This window comes from Opisthocomus hoazin, unplaced genomic scaffold (genome assembly GCF_030867145.1).
Source record: "Opisthocomus hoazin isolate bOpiHoa1 unplaced genomic scaffold, bOpiHoa1.hap1 HAP1_SCAFFOLD_258, whole genome shotgun sequence".
In the NCBI taxonomy this organism is placed as follows: Eukaryota; Metazoa; Chordata; class Aves; order Opisthocomiformes; family Opisthocomidae; genus Opisthocomus; species Opisthocomus hoazin.
Genome location: NW_027449000.1, coordinates 23,003 through 45,439, shown reverse-complemented (window position 1 = coordinate 45,439; position 22,437 = coordinate 23,003). Strand labels below are relative to the sequence as shown.

The following is a 22,437-nucleotide window of genomic DNA, read 5'->3' as shown; positions in this document are numbered from 1 at the left end:
TGGCGTTCCCGACGTGGCCGTCAAAGGAGAATGGCGAGGCCCCGCCTTCAAGAAGGCCGAAAGGCCCCAGATCTCGCTGTCGGACGTGAACCTGAACCTGAAGGGCCCGCAGGCCAAGGGAGACGTGGGTGTTGCGGTCGCCAGAGTGGAAGGTGACATCAAAGGCCTCGGCTCCAAAGGTCTCAAGATGGACGTAAAGGCTCCTGACGTTGAGTTTGGAAGCCTGGAGGGTCACCTGAAGGGGCCCGGTCTATCGGCACCAGACGTGGACATCAACGTGAAGGGCCCTAAGCTTAACGAAGAATTGGATGTCTCCATCCCGAAGATGGGCGGCAGCTTGAAAGGACCTCAGCTCGACGTCAAGGGCCCCAAACTGGCGATGGACATGCCCACGGTAGACATCAAGGGCCCCAAAGTTACGGTGCCAGAGGTACAGGTCAAGACCCCCAAAATATCCGTGCCTGACGTCGACCTGAACCTGAAAGGTCCCGCAGTGAAAGGAGACCTGGATGTTTCTGCCCCAAAACTGGAAGGGGAGCTGAACGCGCCTGGGCTTGACATCAGAGGCCCCAAGGTTGGTGTTGAAGCACCTGATGTGGACATTCATGGTCCGGAGGGCAAGCTGAAGATGCCCAAGCTGAAAATGCCCAAGTTTGGGGTGCCAGGGCTGAAGGGAGAAGGCCCTGACATCGATGTGACTCTTCCAAAGGGCAAAGTGGACATTTCTGCTCCCAGGGTAGACGTTGATGTGCCAAGCTTGGACATCAAAGGGCCAGAAGGAAAACTGCAAGGCCCCAAGGTGAACTTGCCCGAGATGAGCTTCAAGACCCCCAAAATATCCATGCCTGACGTTGACCTGAACCTGAAAGGTCCCAGAGTGAAAGGAGACCTGGATGTTTCTGCCCCGAAACTGGAAGGGGAGCTGAAAGCGCCTGGGCTTGACATCAGAGGCCCCAAGGTTGACATCGAGGCACCAGACGTGGGCAAGCTGAAGATGCCCAAGCTGAAAATGCCCAAGTTTGGGGTGCCGGGCCTGAAGGGAGAAGGCCCCAGCGTAGACGTGGCGCTTCCAAAGGGTGAGGTGGACATTTCTGCTCCCAAGGTAGACATTGCTGTGCCAAGCTTGGACATCAAAGGACCAGAAGGACAACTGAAGGGCCCCAAGGTCTGTGTGCCAGATGTGGATCTGAACCTGAAAGGCACCACAGTGAAGGGCGACGTGGAGGTGTCCATCCCCACGGTAGGAGCTGATTTGAAGGGTCCTGAGCTGGAGCTCAGAGGCCCCAAGGTTGATGTCGGAGCACCAGACGTGGACATTCATGGTCCGGAGGGCAAGCTGAAGATGCCCAAGCTGAAAATGCCCAAGTTTGGGGTGCCAGGGCTGAAGGGAGAAGGCCCTGACATCGATGTGACTCTTCCAAAGGGCAAAGTGGACATTTCTGCTCCCAGGGTAGACGTTGATGTGCCAAGCTTGGACATCAAAGGGCCAGAAGGAAAACTGCAAGGCCCCAAGGTGAACTTGCCCGAGATGAGCTTCAAGACCCCCAAAATATCCATGCCTGACGTTGACCTGAACCTGAAAGGTCCCAGAGTGAAAGGAGACCTGGATGTTTCTGCCCCGAAACTGGAAGGGGAGCTGAAAGCTCCTGGGCTTGACATCAGAGGCCCCAAGGTTGACATCGAGGCACCAGACGTGGACATCCACGGTCCAGAGGGCAAGCTGAAGATGCCCAAGCTGAAAATGCCCAAGTTTGGGGTGCCGGGCCTGAAGGGAGAAGGCCCCAGCGTAGACGTGACACTTCCGAAGGGTGAGGTAGACGTTTCTGGTCCCAAGGTAGACATTGATGTGGCAGGTGTGGACATCGAGGGGCCAGAAGGAAAAGGGAAAGGTCTCAAATTTAAAATGCCCGAACTAAACGTTCAGACGCCCAAGCTCTCCATGCCAGATGTGGATCTCGGTTTGAAGGCCCCCAAACTGAAAGGAGACGCAGATATTCCTGGCCTGAAGACCTCCGCAGATCTGAAAGGCCCCAAAATAGATGTGGAAGGTCCCAAAGTGGACGTTGAGATGCCCGAGGTAGACTTGGAATGCCCAGAAGGGAAAATCAAAGGCCCCAAGTTTAAGATGCCCAAGCTCAATATCAAGACGCCGAAAATATCGATGCCAGATGTGGATCTGAACTTAAAGGGGCATAAAATGAAAGGAGAGGTGGAGGTTCCCCTTCCAAAGGTAGAAGGTGACTTGAAAGAACCTGACGTTAGCATCAAGGGACCAAAAATAGACGTTGAGGTCCCAGACGTCAACCTGGAGTGTCCGGAAGCCAAACTGAAAGGGCCCAAAATGAAACTGCCCCATTTCAACGTCTCCGGCCCAAAGTTTGAGGGAGCCGACCTAGAGGTCAACCTGCCCAAAGGAGAGGTGGGTCTTTCCGGGCCGGAGGCGGATGTCGAAGTGCCAGAGCTGGACGTCGGAGGACCAGAAGGAAAATGGAAAGGCCCCAAGTTCAGGATGCCGAAGCTGAACATCAAAACGCCGAAAATATCGGTGCCAGATGTAGATTTGAACCTGAAGGGACCAAAAGTGAAAGGAGAGGTGGATATCACGGCTCCTCGGGTGGAAGGTGATGTGAAAGGGCCAGAAATCAACATCAAGGGGCCAAAACTGGATGTTGAAGCACCCAATATTAATTTGGAGTGCCCCGAAGGGAAGCTGAAGGGCCCCAAGTTCAAGATGCCCGAGATGCACATCAAGGCCCCCAAGATCTCCATGCCCGACGTGGACGTTAATCTGAAAGGGCCAAGCATGAAAGGGGATGTGCAAGTCTCAGCTCCCAAGCTCGAGGGTGACCTGAAGGGTCCCAAAGTGGACATTGAGGTGCCCGATGTGGACATTCACGGCCCAGAAGGCAAGTTCAAGATGCCCAAGTTCAAAATGCCCAAGTTTGGGATGCCTGGCTTCAAAGCAGAAGGCCCAGAGGTGGACATGAACCTCCCAAAAGGTGACATTGACATTTCTGGACCAAAGGTGGACATTGAAGCTCCAGAGGTGGACATTGAAGGTCCAGAGGGGAAGCTGAAGGGCCCCAAGTTCAAGATGCCTGAGATGCACATCAAGGCCCCCAAGATCTCCATGCCTGACATTGATTTGAACCTGAAGGGCCCCAAAGTGAAGGGGGATGTGGATGTGTCGGTTCCCAAGCTTGAAGGTGACCTGAAGGGCCCTGAAATTGATATCAAAGGCCCGAAACTGGACGTAGACCTTCCTGACGTTGAGCTTGAGGGCCCAGAGGGGAAGCTGAAGGGCCCCAAGTTCAAGATGCCCGAGATGCACATCAAGGCCCCCAAGATCTCCATGCCGGATGTCGACTTCAACCTGAAGGGCCCCAAGCTGAAGGGCGATGTGGACATTTCTGTCCCTAAGCTTGAGGGTGACCTGAAGGGCCCTGAGTTGGACATCAAGGGCCCCAAAGTCGACATTGAGGCCCCTGACGTGGACATTCATGGCCCAGAAGGCAAGTTCAAGATGCCCAAGTTCAAGATGCCCAAGTTTGGGATGCCTGGCTTCAAAGCAGAAGGCCCAGAGGTGGACGTCAACCTGCCAAGAGGAGACCTGGATATTTCTGGTCCAAAGGTGGACATTGAAGGTCCGGAGGTGAACATTGAAGGTCCTGAGGGGAAGCTGAAGGGCCCCAAGTTCAAGATGCCCGAGATGCACATCAAGACCCCCAAGATCTCCATGCCTGACATTGATTTGAACCTGAAGGGCCCCAAAGTGAAGGGGGATGTGGATGTGTCAGTTCCCAAGCTTGAAGGTGACCTGAAGGGCCCTGAAATTAACATCAAAGGTCCCAACGTCGATGTAGACCTTCCTGACTTTGATCTGGAAGGCCCAGAGGGGAAGCTGAAGGGCCCCAAGTTCAAGATGCCCGAGATGCACATCAAGGCCCCCAAGATCTCCATGCCTGACGTCGACTTCAACCTGAAGGGCCCCAAAGTGAAGGGAGATGTGGATGTGTCGGTTCCCAAGCTGGAAGGTGACCTGAAGGGCCCCAAAATTGACATCAAAGGTCCCAAAGTTGATGTAGACCTTCCTGATGTTGAGCTGGAAGGCCCGGAAGGGAAGGTGAAGGGCCCCAAGTTCAAGATGCCCGAGATGCACATCAAGGCCCCCAAGATCTCCATGCCTGACGTCGACTTCAACCTGAAGGGCCCCAAAGTGAAGGGAGATGTGGATGTGTCAGTTCCCAAGCTGGAAGGTGACCTGAAAGGCCCTGAGTTGGACATCAAGGGCCCCAAAGTCGACATTGATGCCCCTGATGTTGACATTCATGGCCCAGAAGGCAAGTTCAAGATGCCCAAGTTTAAAATGCCCAAGTTTGGGATGCCGGGGCTGAAAGCAGAAGGCCCAGAGGTGGATGTGAACCTCCCAAAAGGTGACATTGACATTTCTGGACCAAAGGTGGACATTGAAGGTCCGGAGCTGGACATTGAAGGTCCAGAGGGGAAGCTGAAGGGCCCCAAGTTCAAGATGCCTGAGATGCACATCAAGGCCCCCAAGATCTCCATGCCTGACATTGACTTGAACCTGAAGGGCCCCAAAGTGAAGGGAGATGTGGATGTGTCGGTTCCCAAGCTGGAAGGTGACCTGAAGGGCCCCAAAATTGACATCAAAGGTCCCAAAGTTGATGTAGACCTTCCTGATGTTGAGCTGGAAGGCCCGGAAGGGAAGCTGAAGGGCCCCAAGTTCAAGATGCCCGAGATGCACATCAAGGCCCCCAAGATCTCCATGCCTGACGTCGACTTCAACCTGAAGGGCCCCAAAGTGAAGGGCGATGTGGATGTGTCAGTTCCCAAGCTGGAAGGTGACCTGAAAGGCCCTGAGTTGGACATCAAGGGCCCCAAAGTCGACATTGATGCCCCTGATGTTGACATTCACGGCCCAGAAGGCAAGTTCAAGATGCCCAAGTTTAAAATGCCCAAGTTTGGGATGCCGGGGCTGAAAGCAGAAGGCCCAGAGGTGGATGTGAACCTCCCAAAAGGTGACATTGACATTTCTGGACCAAAGGTGGACATTGAAGGTCCGGAGCTGGACATTGAAGGTCCAGAGGGGAAGCTGAAGGGGCCCAAGTTCAAGATGCCTGAGATGCACATCAAGGCCCCCAAGATCTCCATGCCTGACATTGACTTGAACCTGAAGGGCCCCAAAGTGAAGGGGGATGTGGATGTGTCGGTTCCCAAGCTGGAAGGTGACCTGAAGGGCCCTGAAATTAACGTCAAAGGTCCCAAAGTTGATGTAGACCTTCCTGATGTTGAGCTGGAAGGCCCGGAAGGGAAGCTGAAGGGCCCCAAGTTCAAGATGCCCGAGATGCACATCAAGGCCCCCAAGATCTCCATGCCGGATGTCGACTTCAACCTGAAGGGCCCCAAAGTGAAGGGCGATGTGGATGTTTCCATTCCCAAGCTGGAAGGTGACCTGAAGGGCCCGGAGGTGGACCTCAAGGGCCCCAAAGTCGACATTGATGCCCCTGATGTGGATCTTCATGGCCCAGAAGGCAAATTCAAGATGCCCAAGTTCAAAATGCCCAAGTTTGGGATGCCTGGCTTCAAAGCGGAAGGCCCGGAGGTGGACGTGAACCTCCCAAAAGGCGACATTGACATTTCTGGACCAAAGGTGGACATTGAAGGTCCGGAGCTGGACATTGAAGGGCCAGAGGGGAAGCTGAAGGGCCCCAAGTTCAAGATGCCTGAGATGCACATCAAGACCCCCAGGATCTCCATGCCAGACATTGATTTGAACCTGAAGGGCCCCAAAGTGAAGGGTGGTGCTGACGTTTCTGTTCCAACCTTGGAGGGTGACTTGAAAGGTCCTGATGTGAACATTAAAGGTCCGAAGCTAGATGTTGATGTACCTGATCTTGACGTGGAAGGTCCCGAGGGAAAATGGAGAGGACCCAAGATCAAAATGCCAGACATGCACATTAAGGCTCCGAAATTTTCCATGCCGGCTGTGGATCTCAACTTGAAAGGTCCCAAAATGAAGGGAGAAGTGGACGTTTCTGTACCAAAAATAGAAGGTGAAGTGAAAGTGCCTGACCTGGAACTGAAAGGCCCCAAAGTGGACATAGAAGCTCCTGACGTAGACATCGAGGGCCCAGAAGGAAAGCTGAAGGGCCCCAAGTTCAAGATGCCCGAGATGCATTTCAAAGCCCCCAAGATCTCCATGCCGGACTTTGATCTGCACCTGAAGGGCCCCAAAGCGAAGGGGGACGTGGATGTTTCCGTTCCGAAAATCGAGGGAGGCTTGAAAGGCCCAGAGGTGGACATCAAAGGCCCGAAACTGGATGTTGATGTTCCCGATGTTGACCTAGAATGTCCAGAGGCAAAAGTTAAAGGCCCCAAGTTCAAGATGCCTGAGATGCACTTCAAGACTCCAAAAATCTCCATGCCCGACATCGATTTGAACCTGAAAGGCCCGAAGCTGAAGGGAGACTTGGACGTTTCTGCCCCCAAACTAGAAGGTGACTTGAAAGGCCCCGAGGTAGACATCAAAGGTCCTAAAGTGGATATCGAAGCTCCTGATGTGGATATTGAGGTCCCAGAGGGGAAGGTGAGAGGCCCCAAGTTTAAGATGCCCGAGATGCATTTTAAGGCTCCCAAGATCTCCATGCCGGACTTTGATCTGAGCTTGAAAGGCCCAAAAGGAAAAGGGGACGTGGATGTTTCCATTCCCAAGATGGAAGGTGACCTGAAAGGGCCTGAGGTTACAGTGAAAGGTCCAAAGGTGGACATAGAAGCTCCGGACATTGAGCTGGAATGTCCAGAAGGAAAGGTAAAGGGCCCCAAGTTCAAGATGCCCGAGATGCATTTCAAAGCCCCCAAGATCTCCATGCCGGACTTTGATCTGCACCTGAAGGGCCCCAAAGTGAAGGGGGACATGGATGTTTCCGTTCCAAAAATCGAGGGAGGCTTGAAAGGCCCAGAGGTGGACATCAAAGGTCCCAAAGTCGATGTAGACCTCCCTGATGTTGAGCTTGAAGGCCCAGAAGGGAAGCTGAAGGGCCCCAAGTTCAAGATGCCCGAGATGCACATCAAGGCCCCCAAGATCTCCATGCCTGACGTTGACTTCAACCTGAAGGGCCCCAAGCTGAAGGGCGATGTGGATGTGTCAGTTCCCAAGCTGGAAGGTGACCTGAAGGGTCCTGAGGTCGACATCAAGGGCCCCAAAGTTGACATTGATGTCCCTGATGTGGACATTCACGGCCCAGAAGGCAAGTTCAAGATGCCCAAGTTCAAGATGCCCAAGTTTGGGATGCCTGGCTTCAAAGCAGAAGGCCCAGAGGTGGACGTGAACCTCCCAAAAGGCGACATTGACATTTCTGGTCCAAAGGTGGACATTGAAGGTCCGGAGGTGGACATTGAAGGGCCAGAGGGGAAGCTGAAGGGCCCCAAGTTCAAGATGCCTGAGATGCACATCAAGGCCCCCAAGATCTCCATGCCTGACATTGACTTGAACCTGAAGGGCCCCAAAGTGAAGGGGGATGTGGATGTGTCGGTTCCCAAGCTGGAAGGTGACCTGAAGGGCCCTGAAATTAACATCAAAGGTCCCAAAGTCGATGTAGACCTTCCTGATGTTGAGCTTGAGGGCCCAGAAGGGAAGGTGAAGGGCCCCAAGTTCAAGATGCCCGAGATGCACATCAAGGCCCCCAAGATCTCCATGCCGGACGTCGACTTCAACCTGAAGGGCCCCAAGCTGAAGGGGGATGTGGATGTGTCAGTTCCCAAGCTGGAAGGTGACCTGAAAGGTCCTGAGGTCGACATCAAGGGCCCCAAAGTCGACATTGAGGCACCCGATGTGGACATTCACGGCCCAGAAGGCAAGTTCAAGATGCCCAAGTTCAAAATGCCCAAGTTTGGGATGCCGGGGCTGAAAGGAGAAGGCCCAGAGGTGGACGTGAACCTCCCAAAAGGCGACATTGACATTTCTGGCCCAAAGGTGGACATCGAAGGTCCAGAGGGGAAGCTGAAGGGGCCCAAGTTCAAGATGCCTGAGATGCACATCAAGACCCCCAAGATCTCCATGCCTGACATTGACTTGAACCTGAAGGGCCCCAAAGTGAAGGGGGACATGGATGTTTCTCTTCCAAAAATTGAGGGAGACTTGAAAGGCCCAGAGGTAGATATCAAAGGCCCTAAACTTGATGTAGACCTTCCTGATGTTGAGCTGGAAGGCCCGGAAGGGAAGCTGAAGGGCCCCAAGTTCAAGATGCCCGAGATGCACATCAAGGCCCCCAAGATCTCCATGCCTGATGTTGACTTCAACCTGAAGGGCCCCAAGCTGAAGGGGGATGTGGATGTGTCAGTTCCCAAGCTGGAAGGTGACCTCAAAGGTCCTGAGGTCGACATCAAGGGCCCCAAAGTCGACATTGAGGCACCCGATGTGGACATTCATGGCCCAGAAGGCAAGTTCAAGATGCCCAAGTTCAAAATGCCCAAGTTTGGGATGCCGGGGCTGAAAGGAGAAGGCCCAGAGGTGGACGTGAACCTCCCAAAAGGCGACATTGACATTTCTGGACCAAAGGTGGACATTGAAGGTCCGGAGGTGGACATTGAAGGTCCAGAGGGGAAGCTGAAGGGGCCCAAGTTCAAGATGCCCGAAATGCACATCAAGGCCCCCAAGATCTCCATGCCTGACATTGATTTGAACCTGAAGGGCCCCAAAGTGAAGGGGGATGTGGATGTGTCGCTTCCCAAGCTGGAAGGTGACCTGAAGGGCCCTGAAATTAACATCAAAGGTCCCAAAGTTGATGTAGACCTTCCTGATGTTGAGCTGGAAGGCCCAGAAGGGAAGCTGAAGGGCCCCAAGTTCAAGATGCCTGAGATGCACATCAAGGCCCCCAAGATCTCCATGCCTGACGTCGACTTCAACCTGAAGGGCCCCAAGCTGAAGGGCGATGTGGACATTTCTGTCCCTAAGCTTGAGGGTGACCTGAAGGGTCCCGAGATGGACATCAAGGGCCCCAAAGTCGACATTGAGGCCCCTGACGTGGACATTCATGGCCCAGAAGGCAAGTTCAAGATGCCCAAGTTCAAAATGCCCAAGTTTGGGATGCCGGGGCTGAAAGGAGAAGGCCCAGAGGTGGATGTGAACCTCCCAAAAGGCGACATTGACATTTCTGGACCAAAGGTGGACATTGAAGGTCCGGAGGTGGACATTGAAGGTCCCGAGGGGAAGCTGAAGGGCCCCAAGTTCAAGATGCCCGAGATGCACATCAAGGCCCCCAAGATCTCCATGCCTGACATTGATTTGAACCTGAAGGGCCCCAAAGTGAAGGGGGATGTGGATGTGTCAGTTCCCAAGCTGGAAGGCGACCTGAAGGGCCCTGAAATTGATATAAAGGGCCCGAAACTTGACGTAGACCTTCCTGACGTTGAGCTCGAAGGCCCAGAGGGGAAGCTGAAGGGCCCCAAGTTCAAGATGCCCGAGATGCACATCAAGGCCCCCAAGATCTCCATGCCAGATGTTGACTTCAACCTGAAGGGCCCCAAAGTGAAGGGGGATGTGGATATGTCAGTTCCCAAGCTGGAAGGTGACCTGAAAGGTCCTGAGGTCGACATCAAGGGCCCCAAAGTTGACATTGAGGTGCCTGATGTGGACATTCACGGCCCAGAAGGCAAGTTCAAGATGCCCAAGTTCAAAATGCCCAAGTTTGGGATGCCTGGCTTCAAAGCAGAAGGCCCAGAGGTGGACGTGAGCCTCCCAAAAGGCGACATTGACATTTCTGGACCAAAGGTGGACATTGAAGGTCCAGAGGTGGACATTGAAGGGCCAGAGGGGAAGCTGAAGGGCCCCAAGTTCAAGATGCCCGAGATGCACATCAAGGCCCCCAAGATCTCCATGCCTGATGTTGACTTCAACCTGAAGGGCCCCAAAGTGAAGGGGGATGTGGATGTGTCAGTTCCCAAGCTTGAAGGTGACCTGAAGGGCCCTGAGGTGGACATCAAGTGTCCCAAAGTCGATGTAGACCTTCCTGATGTTGAGCTGGAAGGCCCAGAAGGGAAGCTGAAGGGCCCCAAGTTCAAGATGCCCGAGATGCACATCAAGGCCCCGAAGATCTCCATGCCTGACGTTGACTTCAACCTGAAGGGCCCCAAGCTGAAGGGAGATGTGGATGTGTCAGTTCCCAAGCTGGAAGGTGACCTGAAAGGTCCCGAGTTGGACATCAAGGGCCCCAAAGTCGACATTGAGGCACCCGATGTGGACATTCACGGTCCAGAAGGTAAAATAAAGATGCCCAAGTTCAAAATGCCCAAGTTTGGGTTGTCTGGGTTGAAAGGAGAAGGCCCAGAAGTTGATGTCAACCTGCCCGAAGCCAGTGTTGCTGTGTCGGGTCCAAAGGTTGACGTTACTGTTCCGGACCTGGACGTTGAAGGACCAGAAGGAAAACTGAAGGGTCCAAAATTTAAGAAGCCTGAGATGCAATTCAACGTTCCGAAAATCTCCATGCCAGATATTGACCTAAATCTGAAAGGTCCGAAAGTGAAAGCTGACGTTGATCCTTCTCTTCCCAAAGTAGAGGGTGAGCTGAAAGGCCCGAAGGTGGACATCAAGGGACCGGAATTTGAGGTCGAGGGACCGAAGCTGGACCTGGAAGGAAAGGCTAAAAAATCCCGGTTTAAACTTCCAAAATTTGGCTTTTCTGGTCCTAAAGTGCAAAGTCCTGAGGTGGACGTGAAGCTTAAAAAACCTGACGTCGAGCTCTCCGGCCCGAAAATCGACGTTCACGCTCCGGACGTGGACGTACAGGCGAAATCGAAAGGGTCGAAATTTAAAATGCCGTTCCTGAGCATTTCGTCGCCGAAAGTTTCGATGCCGGATGTGGAGCTCAATCTGAAAGGGCACAAAGTGAAAGGAGAGGTGGATCTTTCCAGCCCCAGGTTGGAAGGGGAACTGAGAGGTCCCGAGGTGGACATCAAGGGCCCCAAAGTCAGCGTTGAGGCCCCCGACGTAGACATTCACGGACCGGAGGGTAAACTCAAAATGCCCAAGTTCAAAATGCCCAAGTTTGGGGTGTCGGGGTTGAAGGTTGAGGGGCCAGAGGTGGACGTTGGTGTTCCCAAAGGAGAGCTGGATGTTTCGGGGCCCAAGCTGGATATCGAAGGGGCCGGCTTGGAGATTGAAGGTCCAGAGGGGAAGCTCAAGGGCCCCCACTTTAAGATGCCCGAGATGCACATCAAGGCCCCCAAGATCTCCATGCCAGACATCGACCTGAACCTGAAAGGCCCCAAAGCGAAGGCGGATGTGGACGTCTCCCTTCCCCAGGTGGACCTGAAGGGCTCAGATCTGCATGTGAAAGGCCCAAAAGTAGATGTCGAGGTTCCTGACCTCGAGGTTGAAGGTCCCAAAGGAAAACTGAAGGGCCCCAAATTTAAAATGCCTGAAATGAACATCAAGGCTCCCGATATTTCCATGCCCGACTTGAATCTGAAAGGTCCCAAGTCAAAAGGCGGTGTGGACCTCGACCTTTCGGTGTCAAAACTGGAAGGGGACTTGAGTCTGCCGGACGTTAATATCAAAGGACCAAAGCTTGACATCGATGCTCCTGAGCTGGATGTTGAAGGGCCAGAAGGAAAACTGAAAGGTCCCAAGTTCAAGATGCCCGAGATGCACATCAAGGCTCCCAAAATCTCCATGCCTGACGTTGACTTCAACCTGAAGGGCCCCAAGCTGAAAGGAGACATAGATGTTTCTGCCCCGAAGCTGGAAGGGGACTTGAAGGCTCCTGACATCAACATTGGAGGCCCCAAGATTGACATTGAGGCACCCGATGTGGACATTCACGGCCCAGAAGGCAAGTTCAAGATACCCAAGTTCAAAATGCCCAAGTTTGGGATGCCTGGCTTCAAAGCAGAAGGCCCAGAGGTGGATGTCAACCTGCCGACGGGCGACCTGGATATTTCTTGTCCGAAGGTCGATATTGAAGGTCCAGAGCTGGACATTGAAGTTCCTGAAGGCAAGCTGAAGGGCCCCAAGTTCAAGATGCCCGAGATGCACATCAAGGCCCCCAAGATCTCCATGCCTGACATTGATTTGAACCTGAAGGGCCCCAAAGTGAAGGGAGATGTGGATGTTTCCATTCCAAAGCTGGAAGGTGACCTGAAGGGCCCGGAGGTGGACATCAAAGGCCCCAAAGTTGACATTGAGGTGCCCGATGTGGACCTTCATGGCCCAGAAGGCAAGTTCAAGATGCCCAAGTTCAAAATGCCCAAGTTTGGGATGCCGGGGCTGAAAGGAGAAGGCCCAGAGGTGGATGTGAACCTCCCAAAAGGCGACATTGACATTTCTGGACCAAAGTTGGACATTGAAGGTCCGGAGTTGGACATTGAAGGTCCTGAGGGGAAGCTGAAGGGGCCCAAGTTCAAGATGCCCGAGATGCACATCAAGGCCCCCAAGATCTCCATGCCTGATGTTGACTTCAACCTGAAGGGCCCCAAGCTGAAGGGTGATGTGGATGTGTCAGTTCCCAAGCTGGAAGGTGACCTGAAGGGTCCTGAAGTGGACATTAAAGGACCCAAAGTAGACATAGATGTTCCCAATGTGGAGATTGAAGGCCCAGAAGGTAAACTGAAAGGTCCCAAACTGAAGATGCCCGAGATGCATTTTAAGGCTCCCAAGATCTCCATGCCAGACTTTGATCTGAACCTGAAAGGCCCGAAAGTGAAGGGGGACGTGGACGTGTCTGTGCCGTGTGTGGAAGGTGACCTGAAGGGGCCAAAAGTTGACATTAAAGGTCCTGAGTTGGAAGTCAGTGCCCCAGATGTTGAAATCGAGGGCCCAGAAGGAAAGGTGAAGGGCCCCAAGTTCAAGATGCCCGAGATGCATTTCAAAGCCCCCAAGATCTCCATGCCGGACTTTGATCTGCACCTGAAGGGCCCCAAAGTGAAGGGGGACGTGGATGTTTCCGTTCCGAAAATCGAGGGAGGCTTGAAAGGCCCAGAGGTGGACATCAAAGGCCCGAAACTGGACGTAGACCTTCCTGACGTTGAGCTGGAAGGCCCAGAGGGGAAGCTGAAGGGCCCCAAGTTCAAGATGCCTGAGATGCACATCAAGGCCCCCAAGATCTCCATGCCTGACATTGATTTGAACCTGAAGGGCCCCAAAGTGAAGGCGGATGTGGACATTTCTGTTCCCAAGCTGGAAGGTGACCTGAAGGGCCCTGAGTTGGACATCAAGGGCCCCAAAGTTGACATTGAGGTGCCTGACGTGGACCTTCATGGCCCAGAAGGCAAGTTCAAGATGCCCAAGTTCAAAATGCCCAAGTTTGGGATGCCGGGGCTGAAAGGAGAAGGCCCAGAAGTGGACATAAACCTCCCAAAAGGTGACATTGATATTTCTGGTCCAAAGGTGGACATTGAAGGTCCGGAGGTGGACATTGAAGGGCCAGAGGGGAAGCTGAAGGGGCCCAAGTTCAAGATGCCTGAGATGCACATCAAGGCCCCCAAGATCTCCATGCCAGATGTTGACTTCAACCTGAAGGGCCCCAAAGTGAAGGGGGATGTGGATGTGTCAGTTCCCAAGCTGGAAGGTGACCTGAAGGGTCCTGAAGTGGACATCAAAGGCCCCAAAATCGACATTGATGCCCCTGATGTGGACATTCACGGCCCAGAAGGCAAATTCAAGATGCCCAAGTTCAAAATGCCCAAGTTTGGGATGCCTGGCTTCAAAGCAGAAGGCCCAGAGGTGGATGTGAACCTCCCAAAAGCTGACATTGACATTTCTGGACCAAAGGTGGACATTGAAGGTCCAGAGGTGGACATTGAAGGTCCAGAGGGGAAGCTGAAGGGCCCCAGGTTCAAGATGCCCGAGATGCACATCAAGGCCCCCAAGATCTCCATGCCAGACTTTGATCTCAACCTGAAAGGTCCCAAAGTTAAAGGAGACGTAGACGTGTCGGTGTCAGGAGTTGAATGTGAACTGAAGGGTCCGGAGGTCAATGTCCGTGCTCCGAATTTAGACGTGGGTGCCCCCGATGTTGATATTGACGGCCCGGAGGGTAAATTCAAGCTGCCCAAGTTCAAGATGCCCAAGTTTTCCATGCCTGGCTTTAAAGGGGAGGGGGTGGAGGTGGACGTGAACCTCCCGAAGGGAGACGTTGACATTTCAGGCCCCAGTGTAGATGTTGAGGCTCCTGATCTGAGCGTGGACGGAAAAGTCAAAGGTCCCAAGTTTACGATGCCTGAAATGCACATCAAGGCTCCCAAGGTTTCCATCCCTGATGTGGACCTCAACATCAAGGGGCCTCAGCTGAAAGGAGATGTAAATGTTTCCGGCCCCAGGCTTGAAGGTGATTTGAAAGCCCCCCAAATCGATGTGAAAGCCCCCAAAATAGACATTGAGGCTCCCGATGTGACCATCGAAGGGCCGGAAGGGAAACTCAAAGGCCCCAAGTTCAAGATGCCCGAGATGCACATCAAGGCGCCCAAGTTCTCCATGCCCGATGTGGACTTCAACCTGAAGGGCCCCAAGCTTAAGGGAGACGTGGAGGTCTCGGCGCCGAAGCTGGAAGGGGATTTGCAGTGTCCAGATGTTGACATCAAAGGCCCCAAGCTGGACATTCAGGCACCTGACGTGAACATCGAAGGGCCGGAGGGAAAACTGAAAGGGCCCAGGATCAAGATGCCGGAAATGCACGTCAAGACCCCCCAGATCTCCATGCCGGACATCGACTTGAACCTGAAGGGCCTGAGGCTGAAAGGCGACGCTGACCTTCAGGGCCCGAAGCTGGAGGGAGGCCTGAAGGGCCCTGATGTTGATATCAAGGGTCCCAAAGTAGACATCGAGGGCCCAGAGGTCGATGTTGATGGTCTGGAGGGAAAACTGAAGATGCCTAAAATGAAGCTGCCCAAGTTGGGCTTTAAAGGAGAAGGTCCTGATGTGGACGTGAACCTGCCGAAGGCTGAGGTTGACATTTCAGGCCCCAAGGTAGATATCAGTGTCCCGGATGTGAGCCTCGAAGGTCCAGAGGGCAAACTGAAAGGTCCTAAACTGAAGATGCCAGAGATGCACGTCAACGTTCCAAAAATCTCAATGCCCGAGATAGACCTGAACTTGAAAGGCCACAAAACGAAGGGAGGCTTTGACATTTCAACCCCAAAGATGGAAGGTCACCTGAAGGGCCCTGAAGTGGAAATCAAAGGCCCAGAGTTTGGAGTCAAAAGCCCTGAAGTTGACGTCGAATGTCCTGACTTGAACGTTGAAGGCCCGGAGGCCAATGTCAAACTTCCCAAGTTGAAGAAGTCAAAGTTTGGGTTCGGGATGAAAAGCCCGAAGGCAGAAATCAAGGTCCCGGGGGTGGAAGTGGATCTACCTGAGGCGGAGCTGAACGTGGAGTCACCTGATATCAGCGTTGCTGGAAAAGGTAAGAAGAGCAAGTTCAAGATGCCAAAACTTCACATGAGCGGCCCCAAAGTCAAAGGCAAGAAGGGTGGGTTTGACGTGAACGTGGCTGGCGGCGAGCTCGACGCGAGTTTGAGATCTCCCGACGTGGATGTGAACGTTGCCGGTCCAGATGTGACCGTAAAAGGTGACGCCGCGGTGAAGTCCCCCAAAGGGAAGAAACCCATGTTTGGGAAAATCTCCTTCCCAGACGTCGAATTCGATCTGAAATCGCACAGGTTCCGAGCGGATGCTTCTGCAGCAGCCCCGAAATTAGAGGGGGAACTCAAAGCGCCTGAACTGGACGTCTCCGTGCCAGCTGCCAAGGGTGACGTGAAAGGCCCAAGTCTCAGCGTGGATGTTGAAGCTCCGGACGTGAGCCTGAAGAAACCAAAGTTCAAACTCCTCGGTGGGCAGGTGGGCGTAGGGGACGTGAAAATGGAGGGCGACCTGAAAGGCCCCGCCGTTGACGTTGCCATTCCCTCGCTCGCTGGGCTGGACGTGGACCTCAACGTGAAAGGACCAAAGGTGAAAGGTGAAGCTGGCGTTCCTGGAGCAGAGCTAGAAGGTCCTGAAGGAAAGTTGAGGTTGCCCAGGGTGGGGAAAATGGGTCTCGGCCTGGAAAAGCCGGATGCAAGCTTGGAGATCTCGGTTCCAGCGGTGGAGGGAAGCGTCAGCCTCCCGTCAGCTGATGTGAACCTCCGAGGCGTTGACGTCGAGCTCAAAGGGCCCCAGATCTCTGGACCCGATTTTGATGGGAACCTGAAAGGACCAAAACTCAAGGGAGATCTGGCCCTTTCGGGTTCCGCGGTAGGGCCAAACGTCAGCCTGGAGGCGCCGGGCGTCGAGATGGGAGACCTGGGAGGAAAGCTGAAGCTGCCAAAGCTGAAATCCCCCGCCGTGGAGGCACCTGATCTGAGCGCGAAAGGCGGCGTCGCCTGCTCCGTCCCACCAATGGAGGTGGACGCAAAAGCCCCGGGGGCGAATCTCAACCTCAGCGTCCCGGGTGTCGGTATCAAAGGGCCCTCGGTGGACATTTCCGCCCCGGATTTGGACATAAACCTGAAAGGACCAAAGTTGAAAGGAGGTCTTGACGTTTCCACCGGCGTTAAATCCCCCGAAGCAGCAGCAGGCGCGTCCAACGCCGGCTTGGAGATTGTGGGTGGCACCATCAAGCTCCCGTCCCTCAAGCTCCCCCAGTTTGGCATTTCCAGTCCTGGGGTGGACGGGGCGGACGTGGGCATCGGTCTCGAAGGTCCCCAGGTGAAAGGGGGCCTGAAGGGCTCGGGGGCTGGGTGTGAAGGACCTGACGTGGAGCTGAAAGGGCCGAGATTTCAAATGCGGTCGCCCGGCCTTTCCTTGCCGGACGTTGACCTGAAGCTGAAAGGACCAAACCTACGGGGCGACGGCGACATTGCCGGTGAAATCAAAGGCCCCAAAGTCAGCGTGGAAGCACCTCACGTCACCGTGGGCGGCCACCTCGACGCTCCCGCCTTGGATGTGTCCGCGCCGAAAGTCTCTGGGTCGGGTTTTAACGTCAGCGTCCAAGGGCCGAAGATCAAAGGCGGCGCCGCCATCGCTGCAGAGGCGCCGGCCGTGAGCGCCGGCGGGGGAACTTTCCACGTCACCGGCCCCAAGGTGGGAATCGGTGGTCCCGGCGTCCCCCACGGCAGCGCGGAGAGCGGCCTGGGGAAGGTGTCGTTCCCCAAGCTGCGGATGCCGAAATTCGTCTTTTCGGACGCCGAGGTGAAGAGCCGAGAGATGGGGGTGGACGTCGAGTTCCCCGGAGCCGACGCTCACCTCCAGGCCGAGCTCGAGTCGGAGGACACCCGGTTGAAGAAACCCAAGCTCAAAATGCCCAAGTTCCATTTTTCCAAGCAGAAGGGGAAGAGCGGCGGCTCCCTTGGCTCCCCGGAAGCTTCCGGCTCCGTCTCGGGCTCCAAAGGCGACCTGAAGAGCTCCAAGGTCAGCTTGGGCTCGGCGGAAGGCGAGCTGGACGGCGGCGAGGGGCCCTCGGCCAAGGGGAAGTTCTCCCTCTTCAAGAGCAAGAAACCACGTCACCGGTCATCGTCCTTCAGCGACGAGTGCTCGCCGCGCTCCCCGGAGCCGAGCGGCGCGGAGCCGGGCGGCGAGAAGGGCAAGACGAAATTCGGGACGTTCGGGGGGCTGGGCTCGCGAGCCAAAGGTTCTTACGAGGTGACGGGGAGCGCCGAGGAGCTGGCGCAGGGCGGCGGGGCCAAGAAATCCCGCTTGTCCTCCTCCTCCTCCTCCACCGACAGCGGGATGAAGGGCGGCTTCCACCTGCCCGGCGTGGAGCTGACGGTGGCCAAGAAGAAGGAGCCGCGTGGCTGCACGTAGGCGCCCGCGGACGGAGGTCGCCCCGCGTGGGGGCTGGACAGGGTCTGGAGCGGCGGCAGCGGGGGGGGACGCGTCGCGGCGGGGGTCGTGGTGGGAGCTTCTCCGCGCCGGCGGCTTGTGCATGAAACGCCGAGAGCTTACGCTCGCTAGCACGCTATTTTTGATAATTCTTTTTATTTTTATTATTTTTTTTTTTTGCCCCCGTTCTACTGAAGATTTTCAGCGGTTGGCTCGCGGAAATGAGGCTTTTTCGTTATTTTTTTTTTTTTTTTCCGCCATCTTGTGTCTTTTTTTTTAATTTTTTTATTTTTTGGCTTTTCTTGACGGGGCTGAAACTTCCCTCGAAGCCGCCGAAACATTCTGTAAAAAACAAAAACACCCTGTAAAAAAACAAAAACACCCTGTAAAAAAAAAAACAACACCCTGTTAAAAAAAACAACACAAAAAATAAAACCCAAACCCCAAACCACGCCGCCACGAGCGAGACGCCGTCCCGCGACGGCAGCGGGAGGAAAAAAATAATCCGCGGTGGGGTTGCGTCAGGGCGGGGGATCGGGTAACCGCCGGTGGCCCGCTAACGAGCCAGCAGCTGCCTAACGAGCCCCTAATCCTCACCAAAAAAAAAAAAACCCACCCAGGTTTCAGCTGTTTGCCACTGATTTGAATTTTTTGTTTGTTTGTTTTTTTATTTTGGTTTTTTTTTATTTTTATGGACGCGTTGGGTGTCGCCGCGGCGCCTTCGTTGCTTCGTTTGTATTATAAGAAGGAAAAAAAAAAAAACCCAAAAAAACCACCCCAAAAACTGATCTCGGCTGTGGGAAATGGGCAGCGGCCGCTTTTCCGGCGGGCGGGAGAATTTTTGTTAACGAATGTATCCAGAGTTTTAAAAAAAAAAAACACAAAAAACAAAAAAAAGAACAAAAAAAAACCGACCCAGAAAACCAAAAAAATAACCAAAAAAAATATCCCCGCCCCCTTTTCAGCACTTTAACGGCGAATTAACGGCGTCAAATGCAAATAAAAAGTTCATTAACCACCAGGCCGCTCTCTTCCTCGGCGTCGCCTCGTTTGGGGCTTCATTAAGCTCCGCTGCCCCGGTTCGGGGTGGTTTCGGCTCATTTGGGAGGGCGGCGCCGGGAGGGCCCCTCGGGGTGGGGGTGGGGTTGGGGGGATGGGAGGAGCCTGGCCGTGCGCCCCCTCCTTGGGCTGGGCTTGCTGTCACCCTGCCCCCGCTTCATGGGATCACGGTTGGGTTGGGTTGGGTTGGGTTGGGTTGGGTTGGGTTGGGAGGGACCTTGGAGATCATCTGGTTCCACCCCCCCACCGTGAGCAGGGACCCCTTCCCCCAGCCCAGGGTGCTCCCAGCTCCACCCAACCTGGCCTTGGACACAGCTCCACCCAACCTGGCCTTGGACACTGCTCCACCCAACCTGGCCTTGGACCCAGCTCCACCCAACCTGGCCTTGGACCCTGCCAGGGAGGGGGCAGCCACAGCTCCTCCGGGCGTCCTGGGGACCAACCGGGTTGGGCAACCAACTCAGCACCCTCACGGTGGAGAAGTTCTTCCCCGTATCTCATCTAAACCCGCCCTCTGTTAGCTCAGAGCCGTGTCCCCCCCGGGTCCCATCCCCCCACCCCCTGGGGAGAAGCCCCTCTCCAGCCTTCCTGGAGGCACCTTCAGGCACTGGAAGGGTGCTCCAAGGTCACCCCCGGAGCCTTCTCTGCTCCAGGCTGAGCAGCCCCAACCCAGAACGCTGGGGGTCGGAAGGGACCTCTGGGAGCCCAGACCTGGACTCTCCCCAGTAGCTCCTCATCGTTCTTGAACTGGGGAACCCAGAACTGGTCTCTCCCCAGTAGCTCCTCATCCTTCTTGAACTGGGGAGCCCAGAACTGGTGTCTCTCCAGTAGCTCCTCATCCTTCTTGAACTGGGGAGCCCAGAACTGGTCTCTCTCCAGTAGGTCCTCGTCCTTCTTGAACTGGGGAGCCCAGAACTGGTCTCTCTCCAATAGCTCCTCGTCTTTCTTGAACTGGGGAGCCCAGACCTGGACTCTCTCCAGTAGCTCCTCGTCCTTCTTGAACTGGGGAGCCCAGAACTGGTCACTCTCCAGTAGCTCCTCATCTTTCTTGAACTGAGGAGCCCAGAACTGGTCTCTCGCCAGTAGCTCCTCGTCCTTCTTGAACTGGGGAGCCCAGAACTGGTGTCTCTCCAGTAGGTCCTCGTCCTTCTTGAACTGGGGAGCCCAGAACTGGTCTCTCTCCAGTAGCTCCTCGTCTTTCTTGAACTGGGGAGCCCAGAACTGGTCTCTCTCCAGTAGGTCCTCGTCCTTCTTGAACTGGGGAGCCCAGAACTGGTGTCTCTCCAGTAGCTCCTCCTCCTTCTTGAACTGGGGAACCCAGAACTGGAGCCTCTCCAGTAGCTCCTCGTCCTTCTTGAACTGGGGAGCCCAGACCTGGCCTCTCCCCAGTAGCTCCTTGTCTTTCCTGAACTGGGGAGGGGACCTGGGATTTTTGTGAGCACGGGGGCGGGTCCAGCTGTCGGCGGCCGGAAGAGGAAGAGCCCCAAAAATTCAGCGACACGGTGACAGGGACAGCCCGCGGGTTAAATGGGCCAAAAATGGGCAATAAAAGGGAAATACCTGCCCCCCCCCGCCCATCAGGGGTTGGCTCAGGCTCCTCCAGCCCTCAAGAGGGCGCTGTTCCCCCCCAGACACCACTGCGGCCCTTCTTGCCCCCAGCCTGGCCGCCACTCCCTGCCCACTGGGCACACGCGAACCGGGGAGGGAGTGGTGCCACCTCCCGCGCACCAGGGGGCGCTAGTTTCCCCCGGGGCATGATGGGAGCTGTAGTTCTTCTGGGATTGCCTGCCATGTTTGTCTGCAGGGCATGCTGGGAGTTGTAGTTCTTCGTCAGTCCCCAGTCAGCCATGATGGCCGCAGGGCATGCTGGGAGCCACAGCTCTCCACTACGGGCCCCTGTCGGCCATGTTGGCTGCGGGGCACACTGGGAGCCGTGGCTGGGGCTTCTGGCGGCCATGTTGGTGCCTTCTCGCCCGCGACAGAGCCTCCACCCATGGCTCCAGTGGCAGGGGCCGAGGGTGGGACCTGTGCCCAGCCCCCGGCGCCCCGGCTGGAGAGGGGGCGGGGCCAGGTGACCCCGGGAGGCCCCTCCCACCGCAGCCAGGCGGCCGGGCGGGAACTCCAGCCGTGTTTATGGAGCTTTTATGTATATAGAGCTTTCTTTACATATATATAAAATAGATAGATTATATTATATTATATTATATTATATTATATTATATTATATTATATTATATTATATTATATTATATTATATTATTTATATATTACAGATTATAGAGTATATATTACATATTATATAGATTATTATATTGTATTATTATATTATAGTATAGTATAGTATAGTATAGTATCGTATGTTATATAATCATATATCATCATATATTATCATATATTATATTATCATATAATATATTATCACATATTATCATATATTATATTATTACATTATATTTATTATATATTACATATATTATTTATATATTATATCATATATCTATTATATATTAGATTATTATTTATATAGTATATATTATATACTATATTATTTATATATTTCATATATGTTATTCATACATAAAAAATTTTTTGTATATCTACCAAAAATATATGAAATATATATAATATTAATATATATACACTACATATAACATAGTACCTATAATACATATAATGTATTTGTCTATACATACTAAAAACATATTAAACTTTCTATGTATGAATATAATATAATACGGCATCCCAGCGATCCCATTACAGACCAGTACGGGTTCCTGGTTTCTGCGCTCACCTCGGTCGCTCTCGTCTCCGCTTCCGTACCCGCCCGGCTCTTCCGTGCTGCTGGTCACGGTGAGGCACACGGCGGCCCACAGAGCTGCGCGCAGACACGGTGACACGCGCAGAACCCTCGGCCAGCGATGGGCCCGCAGCGCGCGCGGCCGCCAGCAGGGGGCGTGGCGCCCGCCACAGGGAGGCGGCGCGGGGCCACTGCCTGGCTGCTGGGGCGCGCGCGGCGGGAGGGGCCCGCGGCTCTGAGGGTGGCGACGCCGCGGCGGTGCGAGGGCGCGGTGTGCCGCGGCGCGGCGTTATCCCGCAGCGCGGTACAGGTATTGTATTGTATTGTATTGTATTACGTTACGTTATGTTATGTTATATTAGATATATTATATTATATTATTTTATTTTATATATTATATTATATCAATTATATCAATTACATTACACTACATTATTTTATTTTGTTTTATTTTACTTTATATTATATTGCATTATATTACTTTATATTACATTATGTTACATTATCTTATATCATATTATATATTTATTACATTCTATCATATATCATATTATATTACATTACATTATATTATATTATATTACACAATATATATTAATTATATCAATTATATTAATTACACTACACCTCATTATTTTATTTTACTTTATATTATTATATTACATGATATTACATTATAATATCTTATATCATATTATATATTTATTATGTTACATTCTATCATATATCATATATTATATTAAATTACATTATGTTACATTATATCACATTA

The 22,437-nt window shown here is 53.4% G+C and overlaps 1 protein-coding gene across 1 annotated transcript; it reads left to right on the top strand.

Moving 5' to 3' along the window:
• Nucleotides 1–4: 4 nt before the first annotated feature.
• LOC104328553 (neuroblast differentiation-associated protein AHNAK) lies at nt 5–18,827 on the top strand (the record flags this gene model as incomplete). Its single annotated transcript, XM_075412372.1, has 1 exon — nt 5–18,827. A coding segment is annotated over one exon (17,787 nt), but the record flags the coding sequence as incomplete, so codon positions are not given.
• Between the last annotated feature and the right edge of the window lie 3,610 nt (nt 18,828–22,437).